At 44.9% G+C, this 26,486-nt stretch overlaps 1 protein-coding gene across 1 annotated transcript in view; it reads right to left on the reverse strand.

The window, feature by feature from the left end:
* Positions 1-5,084: 5,084 nt before the first annotated feature.
* Positions 5,085-26,486, reverse strand: part of POLR1A (RNA polymerase I subunit A) — a 56,157-nt gene continuing 34,755 nt past the window's right edge. The window contains exons 23-34 of the mRNA XM_084626790.1: positions 26,127-26,348; positions 24,101-24,315; positions 22,633-22,800; positions 21,929-22,064; positions 19,345-19,502; positions 18,147-18,276; positions 17,224-17,340; positions 16,009-16,266; positions 14,877-15,077; positions 13,965-14,082; positions 12,542-12,706; positions 5,085-6,774 (exon numbers count right to left, since the gene is read on the reverse strand). Coding sequence (XP_084482916.1) covers positions 6,674-6,774; positions 12,542-12,706; positions 13,965-14,082; positions 14,877-15,077; positions 16,009-16,266; positions 17,224-17,340; positions 18,147-18,276; positions 19,345-19,502; positions 21,929-22,064; positions 22,633-22,800; positions 24,101-24,315; positions 26,127-26,348 — 1,989 coding nt within the window. The 3' untranslated portion in view covers positions 5,085-6,673. The remainder of the gene's footprint in view (positions 6,775-12,541; positions 12,707-13,964; positions 14,083-14,876; positions 15,078-16,008; positions 16,267-17,223; positions 17,341-18,146; positions 18,277-19,344; positions 19,503-21,928; positions 22,065-22,632; positions 22,801-24,100; positions 24,316-26,126; positions 26,349-26,486) is intronic.

The raw sequence follows: 26,486 nt of genomic DNA on the forward strand, positions 1-26,486 counted from the left end.
GTGGATGAGGAGAAAGCAGTGGATGTGTTATTCCTTGACTTTAGCAAAGCTTTTGATACGGTCTCCCACAGTATTCTTGCCAGCAAGTTAAAGAAGTATGGGCTGGACGAATGGACTATAAGAGGGATAGAAAGCTGGCTAGACCATTGGGCTCAACAGGTAGTGATTAATGGCTCCATGTCTAGTTGGCAGCTGGTATCAAGCGGAGTGCCCCATGGGTCGGTCCGGTTTTGTTCAATATCTTCATTAATGATCTGGAGGATAGCGTGGATTGCACCCTCAGCAAGTTTGCAGATGACACTAAACTGGGAGGGGTGGTAGATACGCTGGAGGGTAGGGATAGGATACAGAGCCAAGGGCCCTAGACAAATTAAAGGATTGGGCCAAAAGAAATCTGATGAGGTTCAACAAGGACAAGGGCAGAGTCCTGCACTTAGGACAGAAGAATCCCATGCACTGCTACTGACTCGGGATTGAGTGGCTAGGCAGCAGTTCTGCAGAAAAGGACCTAGGGGTTTGTCACGGAGTCCCTGGGTGATGCTCTGGAACTGCTCCCCATGAAGCCAGTCAGGACTCTGGGGAAGTCTCCTTTCTGTGAGCAACCTGTTTTCAGGACACAAAGCTCACACAGCTTCCACCTTCCTGGGTCTGACCTCGGAGCATTCAGCATCCTCTGCCCCTCCGTGAGCTTCCCACAGCGAGTCCGCTCAGGCGGGGCTCCTGGGGAAGCCAGAAGGTCCTGCACCCCAACTTCACAGTCAGACGCAACTCTCAGCCAGCCAGTAAAACAGAGGTTTATTAGACGACAGGAACATGGTCTAAAACAGAGCTTGCAGGTGCAGAGAACAGGACCCCTCAGCTGGGTCCATTTTGGGGGTCAGTGAGCCAGACAACCACGTCTGCACTTCACTCCATGTCTCAGCCAGCCCCAAACTGAAACTCCCTCCAGCCCCTCCTCCTCTGGGCTTCCCCCTTTCCCGGGCCAGGAGGTCACCTGATTCCTTTGTTCTCCAACCCTTTAGCTCTCACCTCGTAGGGGGGAAGGGCCCAGGCCATCAGTTGCCAGGAAACAGGGTGTCAGCCATTCTCTGTGTCCAGTCCTCTGCACACACCTGCCCTCTAGGGCTCTGCAATGATCATACACCCTTACCCCACCACCTAGATACTTAAGAACTGCATAGGGGAAACTGAGGCACCCCCACACTATTCAGAGGAAACATTAAGAACAGTCCCACTTCGTCACAGGGTTACAGAGGACGAGAAGCTGGATATGAGTCAACACTGTGCCCTTGTTGCCAAGGCGGCTAATGGCATTTTGGGCTGTGTAAGTAGGAGCATTGCCAGCAGATTGAGGGACGTGATCATTCCCCTCTATTCGGCGTTGGTGAGGCCTAATCTGGAGTACAGTTTTGGGCCCCAAACATACAAGAAGGATGTGGAAAAATTGGAAAGAGTCCAGTGGAGGGCAACAAAAATGATTAGAGGGCTGGAGCACATGACTTATGAGGAGAGGCTGAGGGAACTGGGCTTATTTAGTCTGCAGAAGAGAAGAGTGAGGGGGGATTTGATAGCAGCCTTCAACTATCTGAAGAGGGGGTCCAAAGAGGATGGAGCTAGACTGTTCTCAGTGACAGAACAAGGAGCAATGGTCTCAAGTTTCAGTGGGGGAGGTTAGGGTTAGGTTGGATATTAGGAAAAACTATTTCACTAGGAGGGTGGTGAAGCACTGGAATGGGTTACCTACGGAGGTGGTGGAATCTCCATCCTTAGAGGTTTTTAAGGCCCAGCTTGACAAAGCCCTGGCTGGGACGATTTAGTTGGGGATTGGTCCTGCTTTGAGCAGGGGGTTGGACTAGATGACCTCCTGAGGTCTCTTCCAACTCTAATCTTCTGTGATTCTATAATTTGTTTTACTGCTGGTTTAATTCCCTGATTTTATTTCTGTATTTCAGTTGTCTGAGACCATAGTACACTTATGGTTACACTTAATTTTTTACTGACAGGCAGTTTCCGCTGCTGTTGTGTATATATATAGAGAGAGATTTATTTTTAACTTAGCACACCAATTTATTATTACCTTCTTTTTTGTGCCCAGGTTACATTTTTACTAATACATTTGGAAGCAGTTAATGCCGTATAGAAATCCCTATCTTTTTCCCCCACCAGCTAACTCTCAAATACCACCTTTTTTCAATCAACATTTATCCGTCTAGGTTATTGTAACACTTCCTGAACTTTCAGTCACTTTTCACAGTTGAACTCACTGTTAGGGTAGGTTTGTAGGGCCAAGGATCATGACGGAAGCCTTATGAAAGGAGCATGTCAGGCAAAAGGACTTGGTTTATCTGTTCTAGTTCTGAACAATGCATCAATCCAGGAAGGGACTGATTTTGCTGCTGGTGGGAGCTTTATTTGATGCACTGACAAGTGTGTCAGCCCTAGTGACTTAGGGTCTATCTGCCATCTTATTTGCTTCTCTTGCATCTAGAGGAGCACAAAGGATCACAGTGTAGCTGACCCCACTTAGATTGTCAAGAACCAGATCCAGATGAGAGGATGTCAGGGCACTTGACATATTCCATCCATAGACACCACACTGCTCAGATATAAAAGGGCCTGAGCACCAGTTCATTCATTTTCATCACTGAATCATTAAACAGATGTTAGACTGTGATTCAGAAAGTACCCTTATTACTGCAGAAGGTTATTTTCTAACCAGCGTCAGGCTTTAAAAAGTTACAGATAAGGAGTCTCCTGAATACTGGCCCACGCCCATGAATACAATGGATGACTTACGAATTGCAAAAATGGGAAGCTGACTCACCCCGCCCCAGTAATATCTGAATTTAAAGGGTTCATTTAAAGAAACATTAAAGTTATTTCCACCTTCTGAATCACCATCCTTCTGTGCTCAGCTGATCTTCCACAACTGTAGGAAAAACAGCTTCTGCTTGAAAACTGAGCTGATATGAAGTCACAAAGAAAATAAGCATCCATGCTATGCCATTTTTAGACTCAGCTTTCACAAAAGAGCTGCTCTTTGTCAGTGCGGATCAGACCAAACCTTAGACCCCATATTAATGTTTATAGGGATCCTTGTCCAGTATCTACCCTGCATACCTGTTGTGCAGTATGCTAGCTGGCTGCTGCTCTGCTGGGTGTATGGATGTGCCTCTCACCATGAAAAGAGCTATAGAAGTATAATGTATTTACCTACCAAGATGGTGAAAAAAGAGTCTTGGTATCTTTGGACAAAACTGCCAAATTAGTGAGTGAACTAGCACATGGAAGGGTATCCTTGCAATTGCTCTACAGTCTGGACTTTACACATAGCTTCATAGTCCAAACTGATGCGTCAGCAGTCGGACTAGGGGCTATCCTCCTGCAGGACACAGAAGGCGAAGAACACCCTGTACTGTACATGAGCTGAAAGTTGTTCCTGTGGGAATGTAATTATTCGGTGATGTAAAAAGAAGGCCCTGGCCATCAAATGGGCACTAGAAGCCATCTGGTACTCTCTCTCTTGGGAACCCCTTTATCATCATGACCGACCATGCTCCCCTGGAATGGTTGCAGCAAATAAAAGAAACCAAAACCCAGCTGATATGCTGATTCCTCTCTCTCCAACCCTTTGCCTTTACGATTCCAACACCAGCTGGGGGAATAGGACCAGACCAGCTCTGAAGATCGGGAGTTGGGATGAAGGGTGGGGGGGGAGGGGGCGGCGCAAGGAGGTGTGGCCTCCCTCAGAGGCAGACACAGAGGGGACACCGCCGCAAGCTGCCAGGCAGATGGAACCAGGAGGGCCACGCCCCGCATGCTGGCAGCAGAGGGGCGGGACAGCAAGCAGAAGTATAGAAGTCTGGCCCAGAAGCTGAGTTTAGAGGGACCTGCTGAAGGAGACCGAAGTTCCTTCCCCGCTGCTGGAGTGGAACACCAGGAACTGCCGCTACTCTGAGGCCCAGCCTGAGCTCCCAGAGAGCCCTGTCGCTCCCAACGCTGAGAAGCTGCTACCGCTGTCCCTGGCAGAGTATCCTGGGGAGACTGAGAATGATCCCTGGATACAGGTACACCCAAGGGGGAGAGGAGGAAGCAGCCCAAGGGAGCCAGACTACCGTTTGGTTGTGGTGCCACCAGAAAGACGGTCAGCATATTGCAGGTGGACTCCACCGCTGACCCAGGGGCAGACCATTCTGCCACTGTTAGGGCTCTAAGCTGGGATGCGACCCCCAGCCACCTCACCCCTGTGGGGTCAGTACTCCCCCTCCTTAAGCCGCGGGGCCTGCGCTCCTCAGTCAGCCCTAGCTGAGCCCCACAGACGGTGATTGGCGCTCACCCCTGCCAGAGCCCTCAGACGGGCTGGAGTTACAGCTCTGCCTCACTAGAAGCCAGAGCCCTGACTGTTTGCTGTCCGGCCTTGCTTAACAGTTGGGCTAAAACTGTTACAGCTCGGCCTGACTACAAGCCAGCTGGAGCCCTTCTGTTTGCTTCCATGCCTCGTTTAACAGCTGGGCTAAAACTGTAGGCCAGAGTCCAGACTGTTTATGGCCCTGCCCCTCTTGAAGGCCGGGGCCCACTAAGAACCGCTAATTCCCCCCTTTTTGTTTTTACTTCCTTTGGCAGACCAAACTGCCAGGAGGCATGGCCTCCCTCAGCCGCAGACCCAGAGGGATGGCCACGCCGGCTTACACTGCCGTAGCTGGGATCCCACTGGGGAGCTAGGTGGTCGCAGCCCAGCTCGGAGCCCAGGCAGCAGCCAGACTCGGGGAGCCAGAACCCAAAGGGCAGGCACAGCCCAGCTAGGAGCACGGCTCTAGCTGGAGCCCCCCACCTGCATCGGGGTGACAGCCTGGCTTTCTTGTCAATTTCACAGCTCCATGCTATGACAACAATGACAGCCAACAGCCAATATAAGTGTAACAGCATCTACACGGACACTGCATCACCCTAACTATTCCTGATAAGTGGCTAACATGGCTCTCAGCATCACAGTCTGGCACTCCTGCATTAGCTTGTTGTTAGGAAGTAAAAGATCCTGCATGCTGATGCTCGAGCTTTAAAAGCAAAGAGAAACTACACAAAGGTGTTTTTCCAGCATCTGACGATGTCCTTTATTACAGATCCTCCCTTACACAGAATAATTTTAAACCAAAATACAGTAAAAAGCTGTGTTATCCGGCCTTGTACCAACCAGAAAGCTCTATAAACCGGCATTTCCAATCTTCATAGAAGATCTGGCCGCGCGTGGCTCCCCGGAAGCAGCAACATGTTCCTGCTGTTCCTAGGCGGAGGAACGGCCACGAAGGGTTTGGGGTACCAGAGGTGGCTCAAGGTGCTGGATCCAAGGGGCGCTCACTTCAGGCGGCTCCCTGCAAGCAGTTACCTGTCCCTGCTGTTCCTAGGCAAATGCGCAGCTAGGCAGTTCTGTGCGTTGCCTCTGCCCCTGCAGCTCCCCTTGGCTGCGGTCCCCGGCCAGTGGAAGCTGCGGAGCCGGCGCTTGGGGCAGGGGCACTTCTGCCTAGGAACAGCAGGGACAGGTTGCTGCTTGCAGGGAACTACCCAAGTAGAGTGGCCCCTGGATCTGGCACCCCAAGCCCCCTCCTGTAGCCAAACTCCCTCCCAGAGCCCACGCCCCAACCCAATACCCAAATTCCCTCCCTCTTAGTTAAATGGAATTTTTCCACTTACCGGCACCCTTCATTCCCCCAACATGCTGGATAAAAAAGCTTTTACTGTAGAAGTTTAAACTCTGCTTTACAATAAAGTTACATGTTTGCTTTGTGCAGTCACATTCACAGCAGTTCATTTTGCTCCAGATGCTCTAGAGAGAAATCTTAACAAAGGAGGAGAAACATTTCACTGAGGACAGTTCTGCCTGGGGCAAGCACAGGTATTGGAATGGTCTAAAAGAACTAGCGAATACATGGCATTCAAATCATGGTCTTCCCCAGAGAGCCCATTAATTGTCACAGACACACTCTTTTTAATGACTGGAGCGAAGAGGAAAAGGTGCCCTGTATCTCTTTAAAAATCGTAACAGTATAGTACAAATAAATACAATAAAAGAACAGGACTTGTCTCCAGCACACAAGTTTCATTCCTGTCAACACACTGCTCCTCAAGGCCACTTGTGAGTTTGTCCCAAAAATATTTCAAATAAGATTAGGTACAGTTATCATGTGACTGAGCAATGTGGTACCCAAGGCCTATCCAGATAAACTGGAAATACCACAGACACCTCAGATAAGCGAGCAGACTCTCCCCTTTGAATTGTACATGTTAAAAGCTACACCTGGCTCCTAATCAGACACACACAGCTCTGTTCATCTCTCTCTAGTGTATAACAATAATTTCATTTTGATCAGTACTGCAGGGGGTGGAGGGAGAGAAGGAAGGGTTCTAGACCAGAGGAGAGTTTTTAGGCATGAACATTCCCATCAAATACTTTACAAAGTACATCATTTAGTTAGGTTAACAAACCCAAGAGATCAAGAGAAAAACTGGATACACATTATATAGAATCCCTCCACACCCTGAAGATATCATTAATGGTCTTGTACAAAAACATTAATTGGTTTGGAAATTTCAGCAGAGGCTTTGCAAACAACTGCAGTGTGCGTACATCTCTTGTGATAGCCACACTTAATTTTTTTTTTTAAATAGAGGCAAAACACTACGTAAGGGGTTGCTTGAGGTCAAACAAACCAGTCCCTCCTCGGACAACTTTTCCCACCACCAGGCATGCAGAAGGAGATCTCAGCTCATCATGGGCACCTAAATCAAAGAGTTCAACAAAAATCAGATTAGGGCCATTCCCAAAGGTCTTTTACAGGTTACAAAAATGCTAATGATTCAAGTATTTATTTTGTTGACAAAGAAGTCAGACCTGCCATCTCAGACAGATGCTGCCATCTGCTGTTTGGATTGAATTCACCTCTTTGGAAAATGTGGACCTGATTTTTTTCTCACAGTAGTTCTACACTAGAGTACCTCCTCTGACTTCAATAGGGTCATGGGCTGTGGGTGAACCACAGGCTCAGGGAGGCTAGCCCCTGGCCTGGCCCACCCCTTCCGCCCGAGGCCCTGCCCCTCCACCTCCCTTCCCCCAACCCCAGGTTGCCCAAGCACCTTCAGGCCCAAAGCACCTGGGGGAGTGGCATGCAGCCACCCCACCCACCTCTTCCCCACAGTCCTGAAGAGCTGCATGGCATGGCCCCAACCGGCTAGTAGCAGCAGGAAGGGGCCTCGCTGGGCTGTTTGGGGAGGCACAGCCTTCCCCAGCCAATTATACGCGCCACTCATGAAAAGGATTATTCTATACTGGTGTAAAAGAGAACCAGGTCCTGTTTTCTTAACCAATTTAAGATAGTCCTTTTTATCAACAGACATGAAAATAGAATGCATGCAGAGTTCTAAAGGAGAACACAGCACTTCAGGCCACCTGATAAAACATTTCGTTGATGTGTGTGTTTATTTAAGGAAGTACACCGGATCCTTGCTAGAACGCGCGTCTACATAGTGTGAATTCGCATATAACGTGGTCGCAGCCATGGATCCCAAATTGAATTACTTTAATTGTAATTCATTTTAACATGGTCCCCATGCATGGATCCCAAATCCCGCATTCTAGCGAGGGTCCGATGTATATAGCAAACAAAAATAAAGAACACCCCTTTTTATTACTAGCTTCTTCCTATGAAGACTAGTTTTAGATCCTTTTTGGCTAGATTTGAAGAGAACTAAAATCACTTTCACTGTAGACACATTCTATGAATTCCTTTAATTCTGTGGCTATTTACGGTAGTAATTAATAGTGTTAGATACATTGAAATGTCCCATATACACAAGATTGGATTATTTTTGGCCAGCAACATCCTTGGTGGCATACCTACACTCTAGATGCCCTGCCCACATATGCGCCCCCAGGCTCTCAGCCATACATGGCAAAGTGGGCCCAACCATCCCTCATTTTCTTCTCCAGAAAATCCAGGTGGAGCAGGACTCCACAGAAGAGAAGAAAGGAGACCATGCATCTTGAAGAGCCACAGTTACTGTAAAGCACGTAACAATTTTTTCTCTGAGTGACTGTCCACATGGATTCCACTTCCGGTGATCACAAAGGAGAGACCTCAGTCAGGAGGTGGGTGCTTGGAGGCCTATTTAAACAAGGATTACAGTACAGCTCTTCCAAAGCAGGCATCAGATCTTGGAGCCTGAACTAGGGAATAGTGCTGTGTAAAAGTGTAGATGGATCCCCATGCACCCGCTCTGCACATTTCTGAAATAGTCAGATTTCCTAGAGAAGCCACAGAGGTTGCTTGAGCCCTGGTGAAATGAGCTTCTACCCAGCACAGATGGATCTAATCTAGCTATACCTCATAACAGGATTTAGTACAGTTAGAAATCCCTTGGATAGATATAACCTGACCTGCAATACTGTCTGCAAATGCTACAGCCTGGGGGAGCATCTCCCGGGTCTCATCCTGCCCAGGAAGTATACAAGAGCCCTGACCACATCAAGGTTACGCAGTTAGACTTCCCTGGGGGCTTGAGGAAGAAAGTCAGGAGGTGAATCAACTGATTTAAATGAAAATCGGAAACCTAGGGGGAGGTCCCATCTTTATGGAACATGGAGTAAAGTGGACAGCCACAAGGGCTGGAATTTCCCGTTCTTGGAGCGGATATTGCAGCTGCTAGAAAGGTGGTTTTCATAAGTAGGTGGTATAAAGAGGAGGTTAGAACCCCCTATGGAACAGAACACCTGGCATTTCTTGTTCCAGGTGGTCTATTCTTGGACATCCCCACCTGCGAAGAACGCTTCTTCAGGATCAAGTTTTGACAGCCCATTTGCGGATGTCTGAAAATAGGCATCTGCTAGGCTATTCTGTGAACCTGCTACGTGCAGACCCACTATTGTGAATTGACAACAAATATACTAGTCCTAGATACTAACTGCTTCTTGGGAGAGAGGCGATGACCATGCTCCTCCATCTATAGACATTCAACATTGCTATTGTGTTGTCTATTATTACTTGGATCATGGATCTGCATAGCAGCCATAGAAGTGCTGTGCATGCTAGATGTATGGCTCTAAGCTCCAGGCCATTTATGGCAGCGATGAGTTTCCTAGAGGCATCAGAGGCCTGGAGATAGAAAGGGGTCCAGATTAACTTCCCAGCTGAGCGTGGAGGAATCTGTCACAAATGTCTTGATGGATAGAGGTGACAAGAAAAGGACATCTTGGGGGACAGGATGATGCCAGTCCGTGTGGAGTTTGTTGGGTAGATATAGACACCATTCCATGAAACACACGTGAAGGCTTACATGCTGTGTGACTTCAGTGCACTAGGCCATGTGTCCAAGAAATCTGAGGCATGCTCTTACAGACATCCCTGGGTGAGGGCTACCAGAACATGGACCCTATTTTGTGGTAGATAAACTCTTGATGGTCTCAAATCTAACTCAGCTCCTGTAAGCATACTATCCTTTCATCAGCAACACTTTGGACTTCTCAGTTGATGGTGAGTCCCAGATTGGTCCAGGGTGATCAGGGTCCGAGCCTTCCAGAATAAAAAAAGGTGAGGTGAGGAGGGTAATGGTTTGATCAAGTCTCGATGGTGTCAAAGTTGCTGTTGTGAGCTAGATGTGGAATGTTCAGCAGAGGAGGAGAGGCAGAAGGCCTCCTGCGCTGGAAACTACTTCTCCCCTGGTGGCTCTTCCATTTTCTGCAGGTATTTCTCCTCACCGTCATGTTCTCGCTGGTGCAGGTGGTGGGGCTGTACCGACTGACTGAGTGGACCTACCATGTTTTGCAGTGGAAGGAAATAGAGGAAGGTATTCCAAGGCCAAGACTGTATATTGTAGGGGTAAGGAGCTGCAGGTCTTGTGAGGTGGGGTGGTTGAACGTCCCCCACACAATCCATAGTGTCTGTATTTGTAAGGGTGATTCCTGGATTCCCCAGCAGGCCAGGAAGGCTCATAAGTGAGACTGAGGTGAATGGAGACATCTCTATTATATTCAGAAGAATAGTTCTCCTCTAAAGGAGAAACTACCCTATCTTGTATCCTTTGGTGATCTTGAACCCCAAGCCCACAACATAAGCTGGAGCACTCATCTATACCACTGTAGTGTTAATGATCAGTATTGAAGCAGAAGGACCTCTAATGGCAGAAGAAGAGGGCAAGGATGATTCTGGTTGCACAATCCTCACAAGATGTCTTGAGAAACATCTGCACTGTAGAGATAGGTACTGGAGTCACGGGCACCAGAGTACTCAGCACCAAGTGTGTCAATATTGGTATTGAGAGAGTTTGGTCCTGGGAGAAGCGTGGATGACAGATTCAGGCATTACAATGGGTTTAGCATCGGAGGACCCAATTTGGGCTGTGACTGGCTTTTGGCTGAGTGGCATGAAGCAACACAATAACCTGGTGTGGTTTTTGCCTCATTGGTATCCGAGAGGGTGACCTATGCCTGTGCTCATTCTTCCTTCCTACCCCTTTCTGAAGGTTAGGTGGAAGAGGTTTTGGCTCTATCTGGTCAAAGGATTTGATCTCTTCAATGAAAAGTGAGCCCAGGAGCTTGGAGTACAGCCACAGCACACAGGAGCACTAGCTGAGAAGGCCTGGTTCAGGCTTAGTGCGCCCTTCTGTCTCAAGTTTTGAAGAGGCTCTTATTGAGTGAGGGAAAGGGCAACAGACTCAGAATCTAACAACAGCGTGCTCCTCTCAGAGGCAAAAATGGCACAAGAAAGCCTGTCACTGAGCAGAACAGCTATGTCACAAGAGGGGCAGCTTTAAAGCCCTGGGACGTTGTCTCAGACATAGTAGCTAGATCCTGTGGGGGTGAGGGGGTGTCCCTTAATCTATTAGGAAAAAAGTGGTTTTTTAAATGCCAACAGGAGTATAACAACAAGAGAAACCACCATTACTAGCCTAAGAAAGATCACAAAAGTTCACAGATGTCAGAGGCAGCAAGAAGGAACCGAGGGACAGCTGGACCCTTGGATAGGGGCCCAAAAGGAGACTTAGGGCACTGCAGGACAAAAGAATCTGATTTTGCATGCTTGGGGCACATATACACCAGAAATGAAATCCACGTAGACAAATGTTCAAAGAACAACTATTTGCTTTGTTAACATCACATGGGGAAATAGAACAGTTATGACTGTCTTATGTAATAAGCTAACAAAGAGGCTTTATTTCTGACTGACATCAGAGGCAGCTATTCGCTTGCACAGCTGTAGCAGAGACGGGAACATCAAGCACCACCCACTATGCTATGTACTTTCAGTACTCCTCACTGCAAGGACAAAAGGTTACATGTATTTAATCCCACAGAAATGACAGAAGACCATCCAGTTGACTGCATCTAATTTGTTGTAAATTCAATTGACACCACCATAATCCAGTCCATGACTTCAATTTCCATCTGAATGCTGCCAACAACTTCCAGATCTACCGCTCCACTCCTAAACACCCTACAGCACTTTCCACTGACCCCTTATGCCCTTTTGTTACTTCCATTATTTCATGTGTTTATTTGTGATGTTACCTGTTTAAATAAGATTGATGTTCACTTGGCAGGGATCATATGTTATTTCTAAATCCACCTAGGATGCTAAATATATAAATACAGGAAGAAACAATGTGGCATACCCCTTCTTTATTCAATTTAATCCTGTATTTACACTTTTGCCTTTGCAGATTGCCATGTGCACAGTGCAGTTTAATATTAATCATCTTTCTAAACTTTAAAAAATGATCTTCTGTCTCTTACCAGTATATTCAGTGTTAAGGAGTGATCCTACACCCTTAACTTGTGTCTGTCCACAGACAAAAGGAGGTGAAGGTAATGGTGGAACAGATTTTGTTGGGGAGCTTTTCCCATTTATATAGGTAGCAAGGAAGAAAGCATTAAAGAGTCTGAAAAAGAAGCTGATTGATAGGTGGTGAAAGCTGGGGATGTTGACAAAATGAAGGTCTGGCTAATATGTGACAAGTTAGAGCAGCTAGGTAGAACGGGGATAACCTATTAAAGGAATACAGACAAGCGGCTTATGTTTGAAACAGTGAACAAGGAGAAGCCACTGGTGAAAAGAGGGGAACAAATGCTTTCAGAGCAACAAACTAGGAAGATGATTTTGGCAGAATGTTGAATTGATTTGAATGGAAAAAGTTATAGCAGGCCAGACAGAGGATACAATATAGCCATGAGAGAAGGACTTGGAAGAGAGTTTTAACGGTGTAGACAGAGAAGAAAGGCCAGATCTTCAAGGTATTATAGACAAGCATTATCTGGTTCTTGAAAGAACGTTAGACTCCACAAACCACCCCATGGGAGAGGCTTCTTATTTCAGCTGTCATCACTATATTAAAAAGAGCATCCCAATTTATCTCAAACTTTTTGACATGCAAGGAGCTCTCTGTAGAGAGTTTTAAAATGTAGTTAAATATCTCAATAGAGTGGAGAGTTATAAAGGGAAACCAAGCAGATGTGAAATGCAGCAGCAGTCTTATAATTCCAACTAAAACTATTTACCCATCATTGTTGCTTCCTTCAAAAATTTGTAGCTGGTTTCAAACGTCATCTGTTGCAGAGGGGAGGAGTTGGACTGCATTCCAAAACGATTCAGCGGTTTGTAAACACCTTCAAAACACATGTAATCTGCCACAAGAGAAAGGTGCCGAGGATCTACCACAATACCTGACAATGCAGGAAAAGGGAACATGAGAACATTCAAGAACTAACCAGCACTAAGTTAAATCCCTATAGTCTAATCAATGGAGCTGTGGGAGGGGAAGGGGAGAAAATCTCTTTATTTCCTTCACCACGACACAAGTTAAGTTACTAATGATGCAGTGGAGCTTCTCCTTTCAGTAACTGGCATCAACCATTCGCTGCAACACTATCAGACCTCCTCTTTATTGCATGAAATAATGGATTTGCAGAGGGCCTATAATGATAATTGTGCCTTAGCTACCCGAATGTATCATCATGTATGATAACAGTATGCTGGTCTTTTGGGGCAGTACATTTTTTTTTTTTTAAAAAAAAGATAGCAATAACACACACATCATCTTTGTTCAGCCAAAGTTGGATAAGTCATTTCTGGTCCAGCCGCTACAGTACAGACCTCTGCCCCCTGCCTCCCCACATGGTTACCCCTAAATCCTGTGCAGCGGATCATCAGAGCTTTGTTATTGGGGAATTACTACACATGTGCAGGAGGTCGGAGGCTTTACCCCAGCAGGTGTACACCACATAATTACGATGGAGCTTCGGACATTTATACAGTGTGATGGTGAAGTCTGTTAACAGCCTCTACCAACATATATCCCAGGGCTCTTAAATAGCACAAAAAGCTAGGCATTAATAAAAATGGGGATATTAGTGAACAGCTACTACAGAGGCAATTGCGGACCAGCAGTCGTCCAAAACAGCCTTCCCTCTTTTCACGGGCTGTAATTCATAGTAAGACATGGGCCAGTTAGTGCTGAAAGACAAATCTATGCAGGCACTTCAGTTGGCATTAGCCATTTCACCTTAACAGTTTCAATGGACAATGCCATCATAATATTTTACATTAAAATCAATGGAGGATATTGACGATATATATATATATATATATATATATATATATATATATATATATATATAAAAAGAGAAAATATAGCGTCAATATCCTCCAGTGATTTTACTGAGGAATAAATGGAAACCAATCAGTTAAACAAGAGAATTATCTCAGAGAAGATGCTCACATATCATGAGGACGAATTCAATATGAGAAGTTAGATACATCAATTATAGATTCAAAGAAGAGACTGAAAATACACAAGTGAAGGAGTAGCTAATGCGAAGAGGTCACTTTCCAAACCTATTTCCAGAGGTGAAGTTTTCCCATCTTAATGAAAATCAGATGAATCACAAGACTAACTCAGCTGATCTAACAACAATATCTTACCGTACACAGCAAACACATCTTTAATTTCCCTTTCAATCACCCTCAGGGCAGCCTCGATTCCATAGGTCTTAGCCATTGCATGAATGTCATTGGAATAAAGCCGACTTAGGTCCAAAAGCTGGAGGCAAGGAAGATAGGTGAAAGTTATTACAGCAGTTACTGTACCTCCCCCAGATAAACTGGGATAATTTTTCTCCAATTCTCCACTTGCTCAAATTACCTCAAGGAGGGCCAGTATAGTCAATTACAAAGTGATCAGATGCAGGCACAGCATTAGCCATGGAGAAAACGTACATATAGTTTTATACCCAGGTCAACATCATCATCATTTACATCATCAGATGTAAGGGATGGAAATTCAGCAAAGAAAAAAACATAATTTCGGATGAAATTCCCAACAATGAGATCTATTAGACTATGGAAATGTCTCTTACATAGTGGAGAGCACGATGCTTGGGGCATTTGAAACTCTCAGACAAAGCACTGGAGCTTACACTGCATGCAACAATCCTGAACTTGTAAGGAGATGGGGTAGGCAGCATAACAGATCTATTCATCTTCAACTACTGTGATTCACTTAGATGGGAGAGCTTCCTCAAGTAACACTTTCAGAGACAGCTGCAAGGAGAGTGGAGCCTCTCTGGTCATTATCTTGGCAATAAGATACTCTGTGGCTCTGCACAAAAGTCCATCCGAAGAGATCAAAAAGTGACTTAAGGGTTCGCTTGAGGGAGACATGGCACATACATTTTGAACCTGCTGGGAGGAGATTTCCAGAGGGTCAAAAAGCAATTAGGTGCCCAGCACCCACTGAAAGTCAATGGAGGAGGTAGGTGCCCGCCTCCCAGGTTTTTCCCTAGAACATTACACAACAATTACAGACATCTCAGGGGTTATAAACACATTACATACATCAGCATATCTGAACAGCTCTGGGAGGTTTATTCCCTCGGTGTTTAAAACAAATTCTTTCTCTCCTTTCTTATTGGTGCTTTCATTTAAGAAGCACCGCGTGATCCCTCTTGTCTCATGGACAATTGTGTTCTGCATGAGGGACGTTAGGATGGAGGAGAGGTCAAAGTATGCTTTCATCAGAGGAAGCTTCAGTGAAACCTAGAAGAAGAAGAACAATGCAGCGTTGGGCTGAGTCAGAGGGCAGGGAGGTATAGGCTCAAACACTGGGTTATTTCTTTTTAGGGGAAAAAGATTTACAAAAACACATTTATCCTAGTACTCATTTATTTACAAATGGATAGATCACAGAATCACAGAATATCAGGGTTGGAAGGGACCGCAGGAGATCATCTAGTCCAACCCCCTGCTCAAAGCAGGACCAATCCCATTTTTTGCCCCAGATCCTGATAGGTTTTCCAACAGATGGGTATTAACAGGAAACAATACACTCCAGGCCTATTCACTCTCACACAGCAGCCAAGGCCTTACTGACATGATCTCTAAACAATTTCGCTCTTGTTTCAGCCACACAGAGGATCCCTTTACCTGCTGCTCAGTCCAATTAAGCCCAATCTTCTTACAGCCGCAAAGCTGCATGCTCGCTTCACATACCCCAATTAACATGCGTCTCCTTTGCTGGCCATGCACTTGGAAGATTATGCAGGTTTCCCTGCTCTGAACACACACACAAAGCCTATTGTTGCCTTGCTTTTACACCTTTACAGCACACCCAAATAGTCTCCCATGGTAATGTCAACCATCATCCCTCATATGGAAAGACCTAGGTGTGTATTAAATAAAAAGCCTGAGGCAGAATGAAAACTTGTTAATTGCCACTAGACAAAACACTTCCAGTTCCTGTAATTTAAAATCTACAGCCAGGAAATACCTGCTTACATGCATGAGCTGGATAGACCTAGCCGCAAGTTAATAACAGTAGTGCTGAGAAAGAGCAGCAGCATTCTACTAGAGAGATTTATTTATTCTTTGAATTATAGTAACTGTGCACTGTAGCTTTGAAGACATCAATACACGCACGCGCGCACGCACACACACAGATGCAGAAGTTTTCCAGTCACCACCATCTTACCTCACACCAGAGCTCACTTTCTGTATCATATGCATAGTTGACTATAGATGGATGACTGCTCAGCACAGCACTAACTCTTAGCTGTGTTGAATGCTCTAGTTTGGCTCCTTTTTCTTTTTTAGTCTGAAAATTAGATTCATTCTGAACCCCTTCTTCAGCATCCTCAGCCCTTTTATCATCATTCAACATGCCTTCGTCCTCTTCTGGATTTTCATCACCATTTTCCTCACTGTTCTCTTCCTCGCTCTCATAATCAACCTGCACAGAGATTATATGCTTAAAATCCAATCTAGACCCCATATATGTGGAGAGCACTGCAGGAAGCAGTTTTGTTCACACAAACCCCTCACTGTGGAAGTGATCTTCCTGATAGACAGGTTGACATGAAGTTCACTTTTAACCCTTCAAAAGGCAGGTTTTGCCTATAAAGACAGTGGTACGTATTCATTTTAGTCTCAATTTCTTTGCAATAGTGACATGATTTCTCAGCATGATAAGTTTTACTAAGCCTTATTAACTTCAGACTGCATCTCATATACACACACACATATATAAATGTACACCACCATCGTGCAAAATATGGCTGTTTCCTCAAGGATTCTGGGAAGAGAGCAATGCTTCTATGAGTGACTCTAAAGGAACTCCACATATTTCAACTGGTTCACCCTTATGCTGAAATGATAGCTATCTGTCTTAAATAATAACTATACAATATAAACACACAAAGAGGGGTTTGTAGAATTCTGTAGAAGGGTTATAAATTGAAGTAATGGGATGAAATTAAGTAAATTTAGATTGAATTACAGCAAGGACAACTTGACTACCAGATGCATCAATCCTGCATCAGCAGGGGATGGACTAGAAAATCCACCAAGTCTTTGTCATCTCTAATTTCTATTTTTTGGTCTATCAGACTAAGGAATACTGGACAGATGGTGTCCAGATTGACAAGGTGGTTTATACCTAATCTCTGATGCTAGGTGAGGTTCCAGGCCAACGATTTCACAGAATAGGCCAAATCCCCAGGGATGCTAAGTACTTTCTACTCCCACCAAAGCACAGAGCTGATCAAAAAACAGGAAAAAGTTTTCACAATTTCTTTCCCATTTTTGTTTGACATTTTGCTTTGATGGAAATTCTCTGAACCAGCTCTAATGAAGTCAATGGCAGTTGCGGTCTTCAGCACCTCCCTAGAATTGGTCCCAAAGTCATTACCTCTTCTTCCTGCTTCTCTCTTCGTTTTGTATCTGTAGCATCAGCATCCCCTTCATCTGCTTCACCATCAATGAGCCTCCCTGCTTCCTCCTCATCAGCTTCATGATCATCCTGTGCCTGGAGAACAGTTACAAGTGAGAAGCACAAGCAGATTCTGTATTTTGATTCTGGTCCCAACGTTGGACAAGAAAAAGCCTGACCACTTGGAAGCTTCCCCTGAAATAAAAGCACTCTGCTAAACCTATGGAATGCAACATTATCCTATCCTTCCACCTGAGACTGTTTTCAATGTAAGTGGACGAATATTCAGTTCATCAAGTCACACTCAGAATCCTCTTATACAGGAGCAACAATGTCCAGTTGGTGATACTTTCAGGCATTAAACAAGAGACAAGTCTGTCGAGGATACATCCACTATCACCCTGTTTAGCGAACACCCAAAGCCTTCAGATGAAACAGAGCTGGCCAGCAGGCTTTGAAAAATGCTGCTCCCTTAGGTCCTCAACCCAAGAGCGAAGTGAGGGCAGCAATCACTGGGGCTAAAGTCAACTGGGCACTTTCATCCAGTAAATCCTAAGGGACATGGGAGTTTAGTAGACCTTAGTTTGCCAAACTATAGTAAGCTATTCATTTCCGTGCCACTCTCTGGGAATGTTATTCTGAGCAGCGTGTGTCACCAAATTGGCTTTTCAGATCCTTGTCAATAAGACTGGTTTTTATAAAAATACAGAGGTGGTATATACATAAAGGGCACCGTTAGAGAATTATTAGTGCTTCAAAAATGGAGACAGTATTTGTATAGTCATATAAAGCACTATACGTGACAAGCATTAGCATTCTATGGATAATAGCATTTTAATGATGTGCTGAGCTCACAAAGAAAAATGTGAAGGGATTTTCTAAGAAACTAATTTTCCCCCCACCTGGTTTTCTTGGGATTCTCCACCACTGCCATCTAGATCCCTCCGAGTTGCTTTACGAGTATTGACCACGTTGAAAGACGCCAGCTTTGCACTCTTCCTTTTAATTGTTTCCAGCAAGATTTTAAAGAATCTAAAAGAAAATGCAGTGCAAAATCTCCAAGCTCAGAAGTACCATAATCATCTTCCAGGCATTGCAAGATGCATATGTGCTATTCAGGAAGCCAGTCAATTCAGAAGCAGAGGACAAACTCGTTGATGCATTTAAAAGGACTTTTAAGGTGAGACAAATTATTTTGCTTTTCCTCCCCCACCTTTTTTTTCTTTCCAAGAATGATGATGTGTGTCTTTCAGTTACACATGAAATTACCTATCCAAAGCTTAAACAAACAATTAGCTCACCCATCAAGATCAGTGGGCTATCAAACCGAAAGAGGGGTAGGAGAGCAGTTTTCAGTGCTGCTGGTTTATCATCACATTTTTTTTTTAGCAGTGAGAGCAGTCAAGACTTTTTTTTTTTTTTCCAAAGATCTCAGTCTGAGCTAACACTGCCTGAGGGAAGAACAAAGAATGCTGGAATGGTGAAGCCTCCTTTGTCACACAAAACCCAAACAGTTTTCAAAACAACTGCAGCATGGTTCCTCTTGGGTTTTCTTTTACTGTATATGTAAAGTTTGGATTAAGATCTGATGGAAGGGATCAGTCTCCCCAGATAAACCATCTGCTCTCAGCCACACCACATTTGGTAATAAACACTGAAAATCAGCCTCTCCTGAAATGTTATTGATGTAAGAAAGTTCCTATTTGGTCAGAGAGTCGTGGAATCCTTTATAATTCAACAATCCTGCCTGCAATAGATACTACACAAGCGGAAGAGGGGGTTGATTATACAGATTATTCTTTAGGCGTGACAGTAGAGAACAGTTGAAAATTCGCTACCCACCCATACAGACTAGCTATGTAATGCATGTGCAGATCTCTACCGTTTATTATTTTGAAACCTTTGCCATTCTTAATTTAAATCCCTTTGTTAACCGAGCAAACAGCTGTATAGACAGTACTGCACAGATCCCTTCATAAGTGTCCAAAATTGGAAGCCTCAAGCAGCCCTGGCGAGATCCTGCAGCCTAGAATGAATTTAGGACTATGCAGACGGAATGAGTGAAGAGTGAACAGCGGAAGGATTTGAAAGTGAACTGACCGTGTTTCCATGAAGTATAAGATGTCCCTCGGCTTCAGACACTTCTCCTCCCGATAGTATTCATATGGCAGGAAATAAAATTTGATTTGGTAGAGACGGTGTTTGCTTAGCTTCCCTTCTATGCACAGAGACTCCTCAACTTCAACTTTTTGCAAGACCTGAAACAGCAGCGAGTAAAATTCTGCCTCCTCCAAGCAAGGCATTTCATCCACTCCCCAGAACTTCATCCCTTTTTAAAGGAGACGAGTTGCATGTAGCAAGCTGTCAAATGCTCCCTGCATGCTGGTTTTGGGGACATGGGGAAGGAGACTACACCCTGTACTCCTGGGGGCATTCTGCACCAAAAAATTAAAAATTCTGTGCCAAAAAATCTGCATATTTTATTTGTCAAATAAATGTGGAGGCTCCAGCATGGCACTGGGGAGCACAGGCCACTGGCTGCACAGAGGGGGGAGATCACTCTACAGCTCCCCCACCCAAGGACACGGACTCTGTGGTGAGGCTGCACCCAACCCTGACACAGTGCAAGGACCGGGCCTGCCCCAGAAACACCCCAGGGCCCTGCCCCTCCATGCCAGGTGCACCAGGTGTGAGCAGGCAGGCTCAGCAACACAGGATCCAAGTGTGAAGGAGCTTAGTGTGGGGGGATCCCTGAGTGGGTTGAAAGGGTTCTATGTAGGGCAATCTGGGTGCGGGTGGCTCGGATCTGGATGCAGGGGGGTTCTGGGTGCCACAGTAATGGGACTTTGCAGGGGGTCCTTTGCGGGGGGGGAGAAGAGGTTGTGGGGGGGGATTCAGTGGAGGGTCCAGGTGCAGATGGTTGGGGCTCAACAGGGTGGGCATCTGCGTACGGGTGGGTTGTTGGGATGGTCCAGGTGCAGAGGGAGTGGGGCTAGGGGGGCAGAGGAGGGGGGGTTTCTGGATATGAGGGGGTCTGAATGCACAGGGGTTGCGTGGATGAGGGAGAAGCTCCCCATACAGTGATCTCTTCCTCCGCAGCTGAGGAGTGATGGATGCAGAAAGCAGGGGAGAGGTGGATTGTTTGCAGAGCTTCCTGCAGTTTGGGGAGAAATCTGGGGGTGAGTCTGACCCAGCCCCAGATGCTGTACAGGGGAAGAGGAGGTCCCATTCTCCCCAGCCCAGCCAGGACTAGCAGCTGAGACCGGTGCAGGGCAGGAGCCACCAGTCTTCTCCAGTCCTGCCCCCTACCCCACAGCAATTTACCTCTCTGCCGGCTGCCTTAGGCACCCGAAACATAATGCTGGGGAGAGTCGCATGACCTCTCTTGTGGCTTCCCTTTGCTTCCCCGTCAAAGTCATTTTTCTGCGGGGAAGCAAAGAAATCTGCAGGGACATGAATTCTGTGCATGTGCAGTGGCGCAGAATTCCCCCAGGAGTAAGCCTGATTTGGCACTTTCAGCTCAAACTTAACTCGGCAGATTTGTATACACGTTGCCTTTTCTCTGACAGAACTGCTTCACCTCCTTTCCCTGTTCCCTCCAAGAAGCCAGAAGAGCTCACACACACCTCAGTGGGTCAGACTCAAGCTAGTGACTCACATTCACTTGCTCATTGAATGTGTCAGGTCCTCAAGCACATAGCAGCAGCTTGTGTTTGCTCCTGCTGTTTTCCAGTTTTAGGAAGGGACAAGATGCCACAGCAGGAGCAGGAAAAGGTAGGGTATTAGAGGAGTGTGGGAAGCAGTCAAAAAGGGGAAATACAGAATAGATTGGACTCTGAGCTCTCCATTTTCCCAAGTGCTTTCCTCCTCCCCAGCACAGCACCCCCAGGTAGCTTAGGGAAAAACCTAGAAAAATAGTTGGTTCCTCTAGTGCAGTGGTGGGCAACCTGCGGCCTATCAGGGTAATCTGCTGGCAGGCTACGAGACAGTTTGTTTATATTGATCGTCTGCAGGCACGGCCACCCGCAGCTCCCAGTGGCTGCGGTTCACCGTTCCTGGCCTATGGGAGCTGGGAGTGGCCATGCCTGCAGACGGTCAATGTAAACAAACTGTCTTGTGGCCCACCCGTGGATTACCTCAACAGGCTGTGTGCAGGCCACAGGTTTCCCACCATTGCTCTAGTGCAAGTCTCTTTAGGATTACCGCATTTCCTAAAGGCTAAAGACAATGAAAATCTCCAATTCGAGAGCTTAACAAAATGAGCGGGTGGCAAGACCAAGACAGGCTGCCTCAGAGATAATGCGTGGACCTTCCCCTCAACATACTGTTATGCACCATTACCCTTTCTTTATTGTCCTTTGGTCAGTTTCTAACCTGTGACAGCGCTCTTATTCAAGTGAATTTGAATTCAAGTACTTCTTACTTTATATAGTCATACTTATCAAAGCCTCTTTCCAACGGATCTAATTATTCAATGAATTCCGTAGGCAAGAATAGTCATAAAAGGACCTCCAAATCCCAAAATCAATTTCTAGGCCTTCCTCCCTCTCACCCTATTCAAACTTGCACCCTCTGGAAAAATCTGGGACAAGCAATGGTTTATTAAGTTGCTGACTGATAGTGTACCCACTTTTGGCTGCAAGGAGTCACAAAACATACACAAAAACATAAAGGAGAGGCTCACCTCGGCTAAGCACACTCTTGTAAACTGTTTCTTAAGCCTTTTCACCTTCTTGTGAGCTTTCTTGGTACTAAACACAGGAACGCTCATCATTGGAGTTTTAATGTTAGCACTAGCTACCATGAGGATCTCCCGCAACCTTTAATAGAAAATACTCTCATAAATTAAGCTATAAGGGCATAATACAATCAAATAAGAATATAGTTCATTTAATGAGGTAGCATGCAATACGCTCTGCAACCTCCCTCAAATCAGTGTGCATCTAAAAGCTATGGCCAGTGCAACACTTGTTCCATTTCAATTTGGTATTCATTTCCCCCATCAAATATATACTAAATAAACAGAATATAGCTCTCAATTGGAATATCATCTGGATTCTAAGAAGCCTGAAATGATGTGAAATAAAATGACGTACTGACTAAAAATACAAAACAAAAAGGATATTCAACCGCACTTCGTCTTAGACTAGATGGCTATTAATAGGTCTGTTCCATCTCCAATTTCTGTGATTTATCTTTATTTGTTTTTCTTTCAATCTACAACATTTTTAAACACCCTTGTTTTCCATACACAGTCACCAGTGATCAGTAACCTCGACGGATTGTTCTGCTCTCAGTTCACACCCACAGTTTCCAGGAAGTATTAATGTGTACTATCTACAAGCTTCAAGAGGGATAACAGACCCAGAGGGAATAAAAATTTCTTACCTTGGAATACCCAATGTGACATTCATTTCACCTCTGCCAGCAAAATGAAAGGTGTTCAGAGTCATCTGCGTGGAAGGCTCCCCAATGCTTTGAGCCGCAAGGAGACCCACAGCCTCTCCTGGGTCACACAGGGACCTTTGCCACTTCAAATGCAACAAGCTGTTTAATCTGAAGACAGACAAGAGATGATCGCACACTGAGGCTTAACTCAACACTGTATAAAGTAGAAACCAGGTGCAGACTGCAGCATTACTCTGGTTATCAGGAGTGTTTTCTGTTTTACACCCAGGGTTGCTTTTGGAAAAGTCAGTGATAGGGATAGGTCTGCAAACACTTAGTCCTCCACAAACAGCACGCCAATTCATCTAACTGTAAGGGTATGTCTACGTGCAGCGGGGAAGTGTGATTTCCAGACTCACGCTAGCTCAGCTCAAGCTAATGTACTAAAAACAGTAGCGTGGGCACTGCAGCACTGGCAGCGGCTTGGGCTAGCTACCCAAGCTCAGACCCAGGGTTCAGGCTTGAACTCTGGCAGCTAGCCTGAGCCACTGTCACAATGTCCCGGTTGCTATTTTTAGCACACTATCTCGAGCTGAGCTAGCATGAGTCTGTCTAGCCCCACTGGGGATCACCCCTCCCCCAGGCAGTGTAGGCATAATCTAAACCTGAGAGGCACAGTCTACTGATCTGAGCATAGAACTAGGAGCCTTCAAACGAATCATAACCTCTTTGTCTTGGTTTCCCCATTTCTAAAATGTGAATACATTTACTACTACTTGCTATTCCTATCTATCTCACTGAGGTATAGTGAGAATTAGTGCGAGTTTTTATATAGTATTACTATAATACTTTACCATTGCATAAATAGAGCAGGAAATGTATAGTGCAACTGACAGAGAGTGCCTTCCAGCAACCCTTATTCACACTAGTAGTCCACTTGAGATCAAGGATGAGTTGTACAAGTAATGGTTGATGTCAAAACACATATTTGTTAATTTAGTGCTTGTGAAAGTTGTTGGATTGTCAGCCCTCTATCCACAGAGCAGATACCCTCTCTCCAGAATAGGCTTGAGGTGCATCTCTAAGGATAATAATATAACACCTAGCTCTTGTATAGCGCTTTTTATCCGATCTCAAAATGCTTTACAAAAAGGAGGTCAGTACCATTATCCACATTTTACACAGAGACAAGTATCCGTGTCTATGGGAAATTCAGTCCTTGGGAGTTCTGTTGAGCATGACCATAAAGGTACCAATTGTGGCCATGGTTTTGTGCTGGACACATTTGTCTTCTAGGAACCAGACTGAGACCCACTAACCCATTTCACAAAGGTCAAGACAGAACCACCAGATAGTAAAGACTTTATCACTACCATCCTGGATCCAAATCAGTGTTCCTTGTGCGGGGGGGAGGAGGAGAGAAAGGGGAGAGAGGAAAGAGGCATTGTCAATATATTAAGGTTATTACCTATCACAAGAAAGCTCTGATTTTACATAGTTGCTATTGTTCTGAGCATTCCATTCATTGATGTAATTCTCTACTTCACTTTCAAATGCTTCTGAAACAGATGCAAAATAAATATCTGGACGCCAGACGGCCAGGCTGGGGTCTGGACACTTAGAGGTCCTCTTTAGATATTTTCTCCGGCTCTTCTCATCCAGTTCATACCACATCTTCAGTAACTGAAAACAGAGGATTGCAAAATGAGCCACAGTTTACCCATGCAGCATTACATCAAGCCACAGAGAAGGGAAAAAGATCACCAGTGTGATAGTGAGATAATATCAGATGTCACATGAGATGTTTATATTCATGATCACAGCTTTGATCCAAAAACACATAACCAACTTAAAGTAGATATACCTGCAATACACAATGGTCATTTCATCCACCACTGAAATGCAGCCACTTCGGAGAGTCAATTGCCCCAATATAGTTTAACAGTATGCAATAACACTATGCACCTGTTTAGGATAAAGTGAAGAATACCTTTTCCAATTATAATTGAAGATGTTTCATAGACAGAAAGGAATGAAATATCTAGGGCACTGAAGTTAACACACCTACTTTAATCAATAGTGACATACACTCTTGAATGATCTCTGTCAGTTGCAAGTGTCATCTGAAAAATGGCACTTTTAGCAGAAAAAGGACTCCTATTATATGGGGCACTGTTCCAATACCACCTCAGAGAAAAGGGTGACACCGCCTGAAATACAAACACCACTTTCCTCAGATCATCAGCTGATGTAAACCTAGCAAATCAGTGGAGCTATTCCTGTTTACACCAGCCAAGGCTCTAGCCCAATAGGTATTAAATGGAGATTTTCCATTTAGCTTGAACCTTATCAGTGCTGACAGGACAAAAAGACGAGATTATATTGTCTCAGGCCATATTTCTGTTCTTCAGTTTAAGGGGGGGGGGCGGGGGGGCGGAAATCAACCTTTCATCTTTTGCATTGAATAAAACACAAGCCAACACTAAACAAAAGCATCTGATATATACAATGGGTCAAATTCATTTCTCATGTAACTCCCTTCTCTTCCAGGGCTCAGCTCAGGGATGAATGGGGCCCATGGTAAAAAGAAGTTTCACATTCCATGTAGCTGCATTGCCCTGAAAATTAGTGGAAATGTAATTACATCACAAAATGTGCAAATCAGATCAATGAAAATTTATAATCATTTCAGCTGAGTTACCAGCATTAGAAGCTTCAATTTTTACAGTGAGGATAATTAACCATAGAAACAATTTACCAAGTGCTGAGGTGGATTCTTGATCACTGGTAATTTTTAAATTAAGATTTAATGCTTTTCTAGGAGATGTGTTCTAGTTCAAACAGGAATTATTCTGGGGAAATTCTCTGGCCCGTGTTATACAGCAGGTTAGGCCACACGATCACAGTGGTCTCTTCCGGCTTTAGAATTTATGAAGCTTTAGGAGAATAAAGTACAACTGAGCTTCTGTGCAAAAAAGAAACCACATACAATTAATGGGGAAAATTCAGACTTGTTATAGGAAAAGGAACCCCACTGAAGTCAGTGGAGTTGCACCTGTTTACACCATTTGCCTGCACATTTGCTTTATTAATTAGAGGCTACAGAAGACAGGTTAGTGCTCTGAAGTATAAGATTTGGAACAGTTATACTGCTTGAAATACCAGGCAGAGCTGACTCAGCCTTTCATCCTTCCCAGTTAAATGGACTTTCATCTAGTTTGCTGTGCATCAGTCTGTCAGAGGAGACCTACTCATTGTGGATGTTCAAGATCAGAGGGCCTGCCCCAGAGTTCTTAGCCTCTGCCCACCATTAAGCATTTACCAGGATGGCACATTCCATCTCAAAAGATGGGTCCATTTTAGTAGCTCAGATAGCACTGTGGGATAAAAAGACACAATATACAAGTAAAGTGGCACTGGAGCTGTTTTCCGCCCCCCACTCCAGAATCCTGTACTCAAGCTTTTAAAATCAGTTCATTTGCTCTTTGCATTACCTGTTGGGTTGCAGGGTCTCTGCCATTTATGATCTCTCCTCCTAGGGTCTGTTCCCTCACTCTCGCCATTTTTTTCTGAGAATACAGCAGAAAAGCGCCTTCTCTTGGCAAAGAAGCTTGATGCTTGGTTTGCCACTTTTTGATAGCTCTGAAGTGTTGATTTGCTTGCCGAGGATCTAACTTGGATAAAACTTCATCTATGTGTTTAGACTTCTGTATCACCTAGAAAAAGAGACCCAAAGCATGTGTCTTCTAGTTCTCCTTATGATATAATAAATGTAGGGTGAAAAACTAACTGAAAATACAAAGGCAGAGTTGAAATGGACATATACTGGTCCTCAAAATCTTCAGTTCTCATAA

Source organism: Lepidochelys olivacea (genome assembly GCF_965140295.1).
Source record: "Lepidochelys olivacea isolate rLepOli2 genome assembly, chromosome: 4".
NCBI lineage: Eukaryota > Metazoa > Chordata > Testudines > Cheloniidae > Lepidochelys > Lepidochelys olivacea.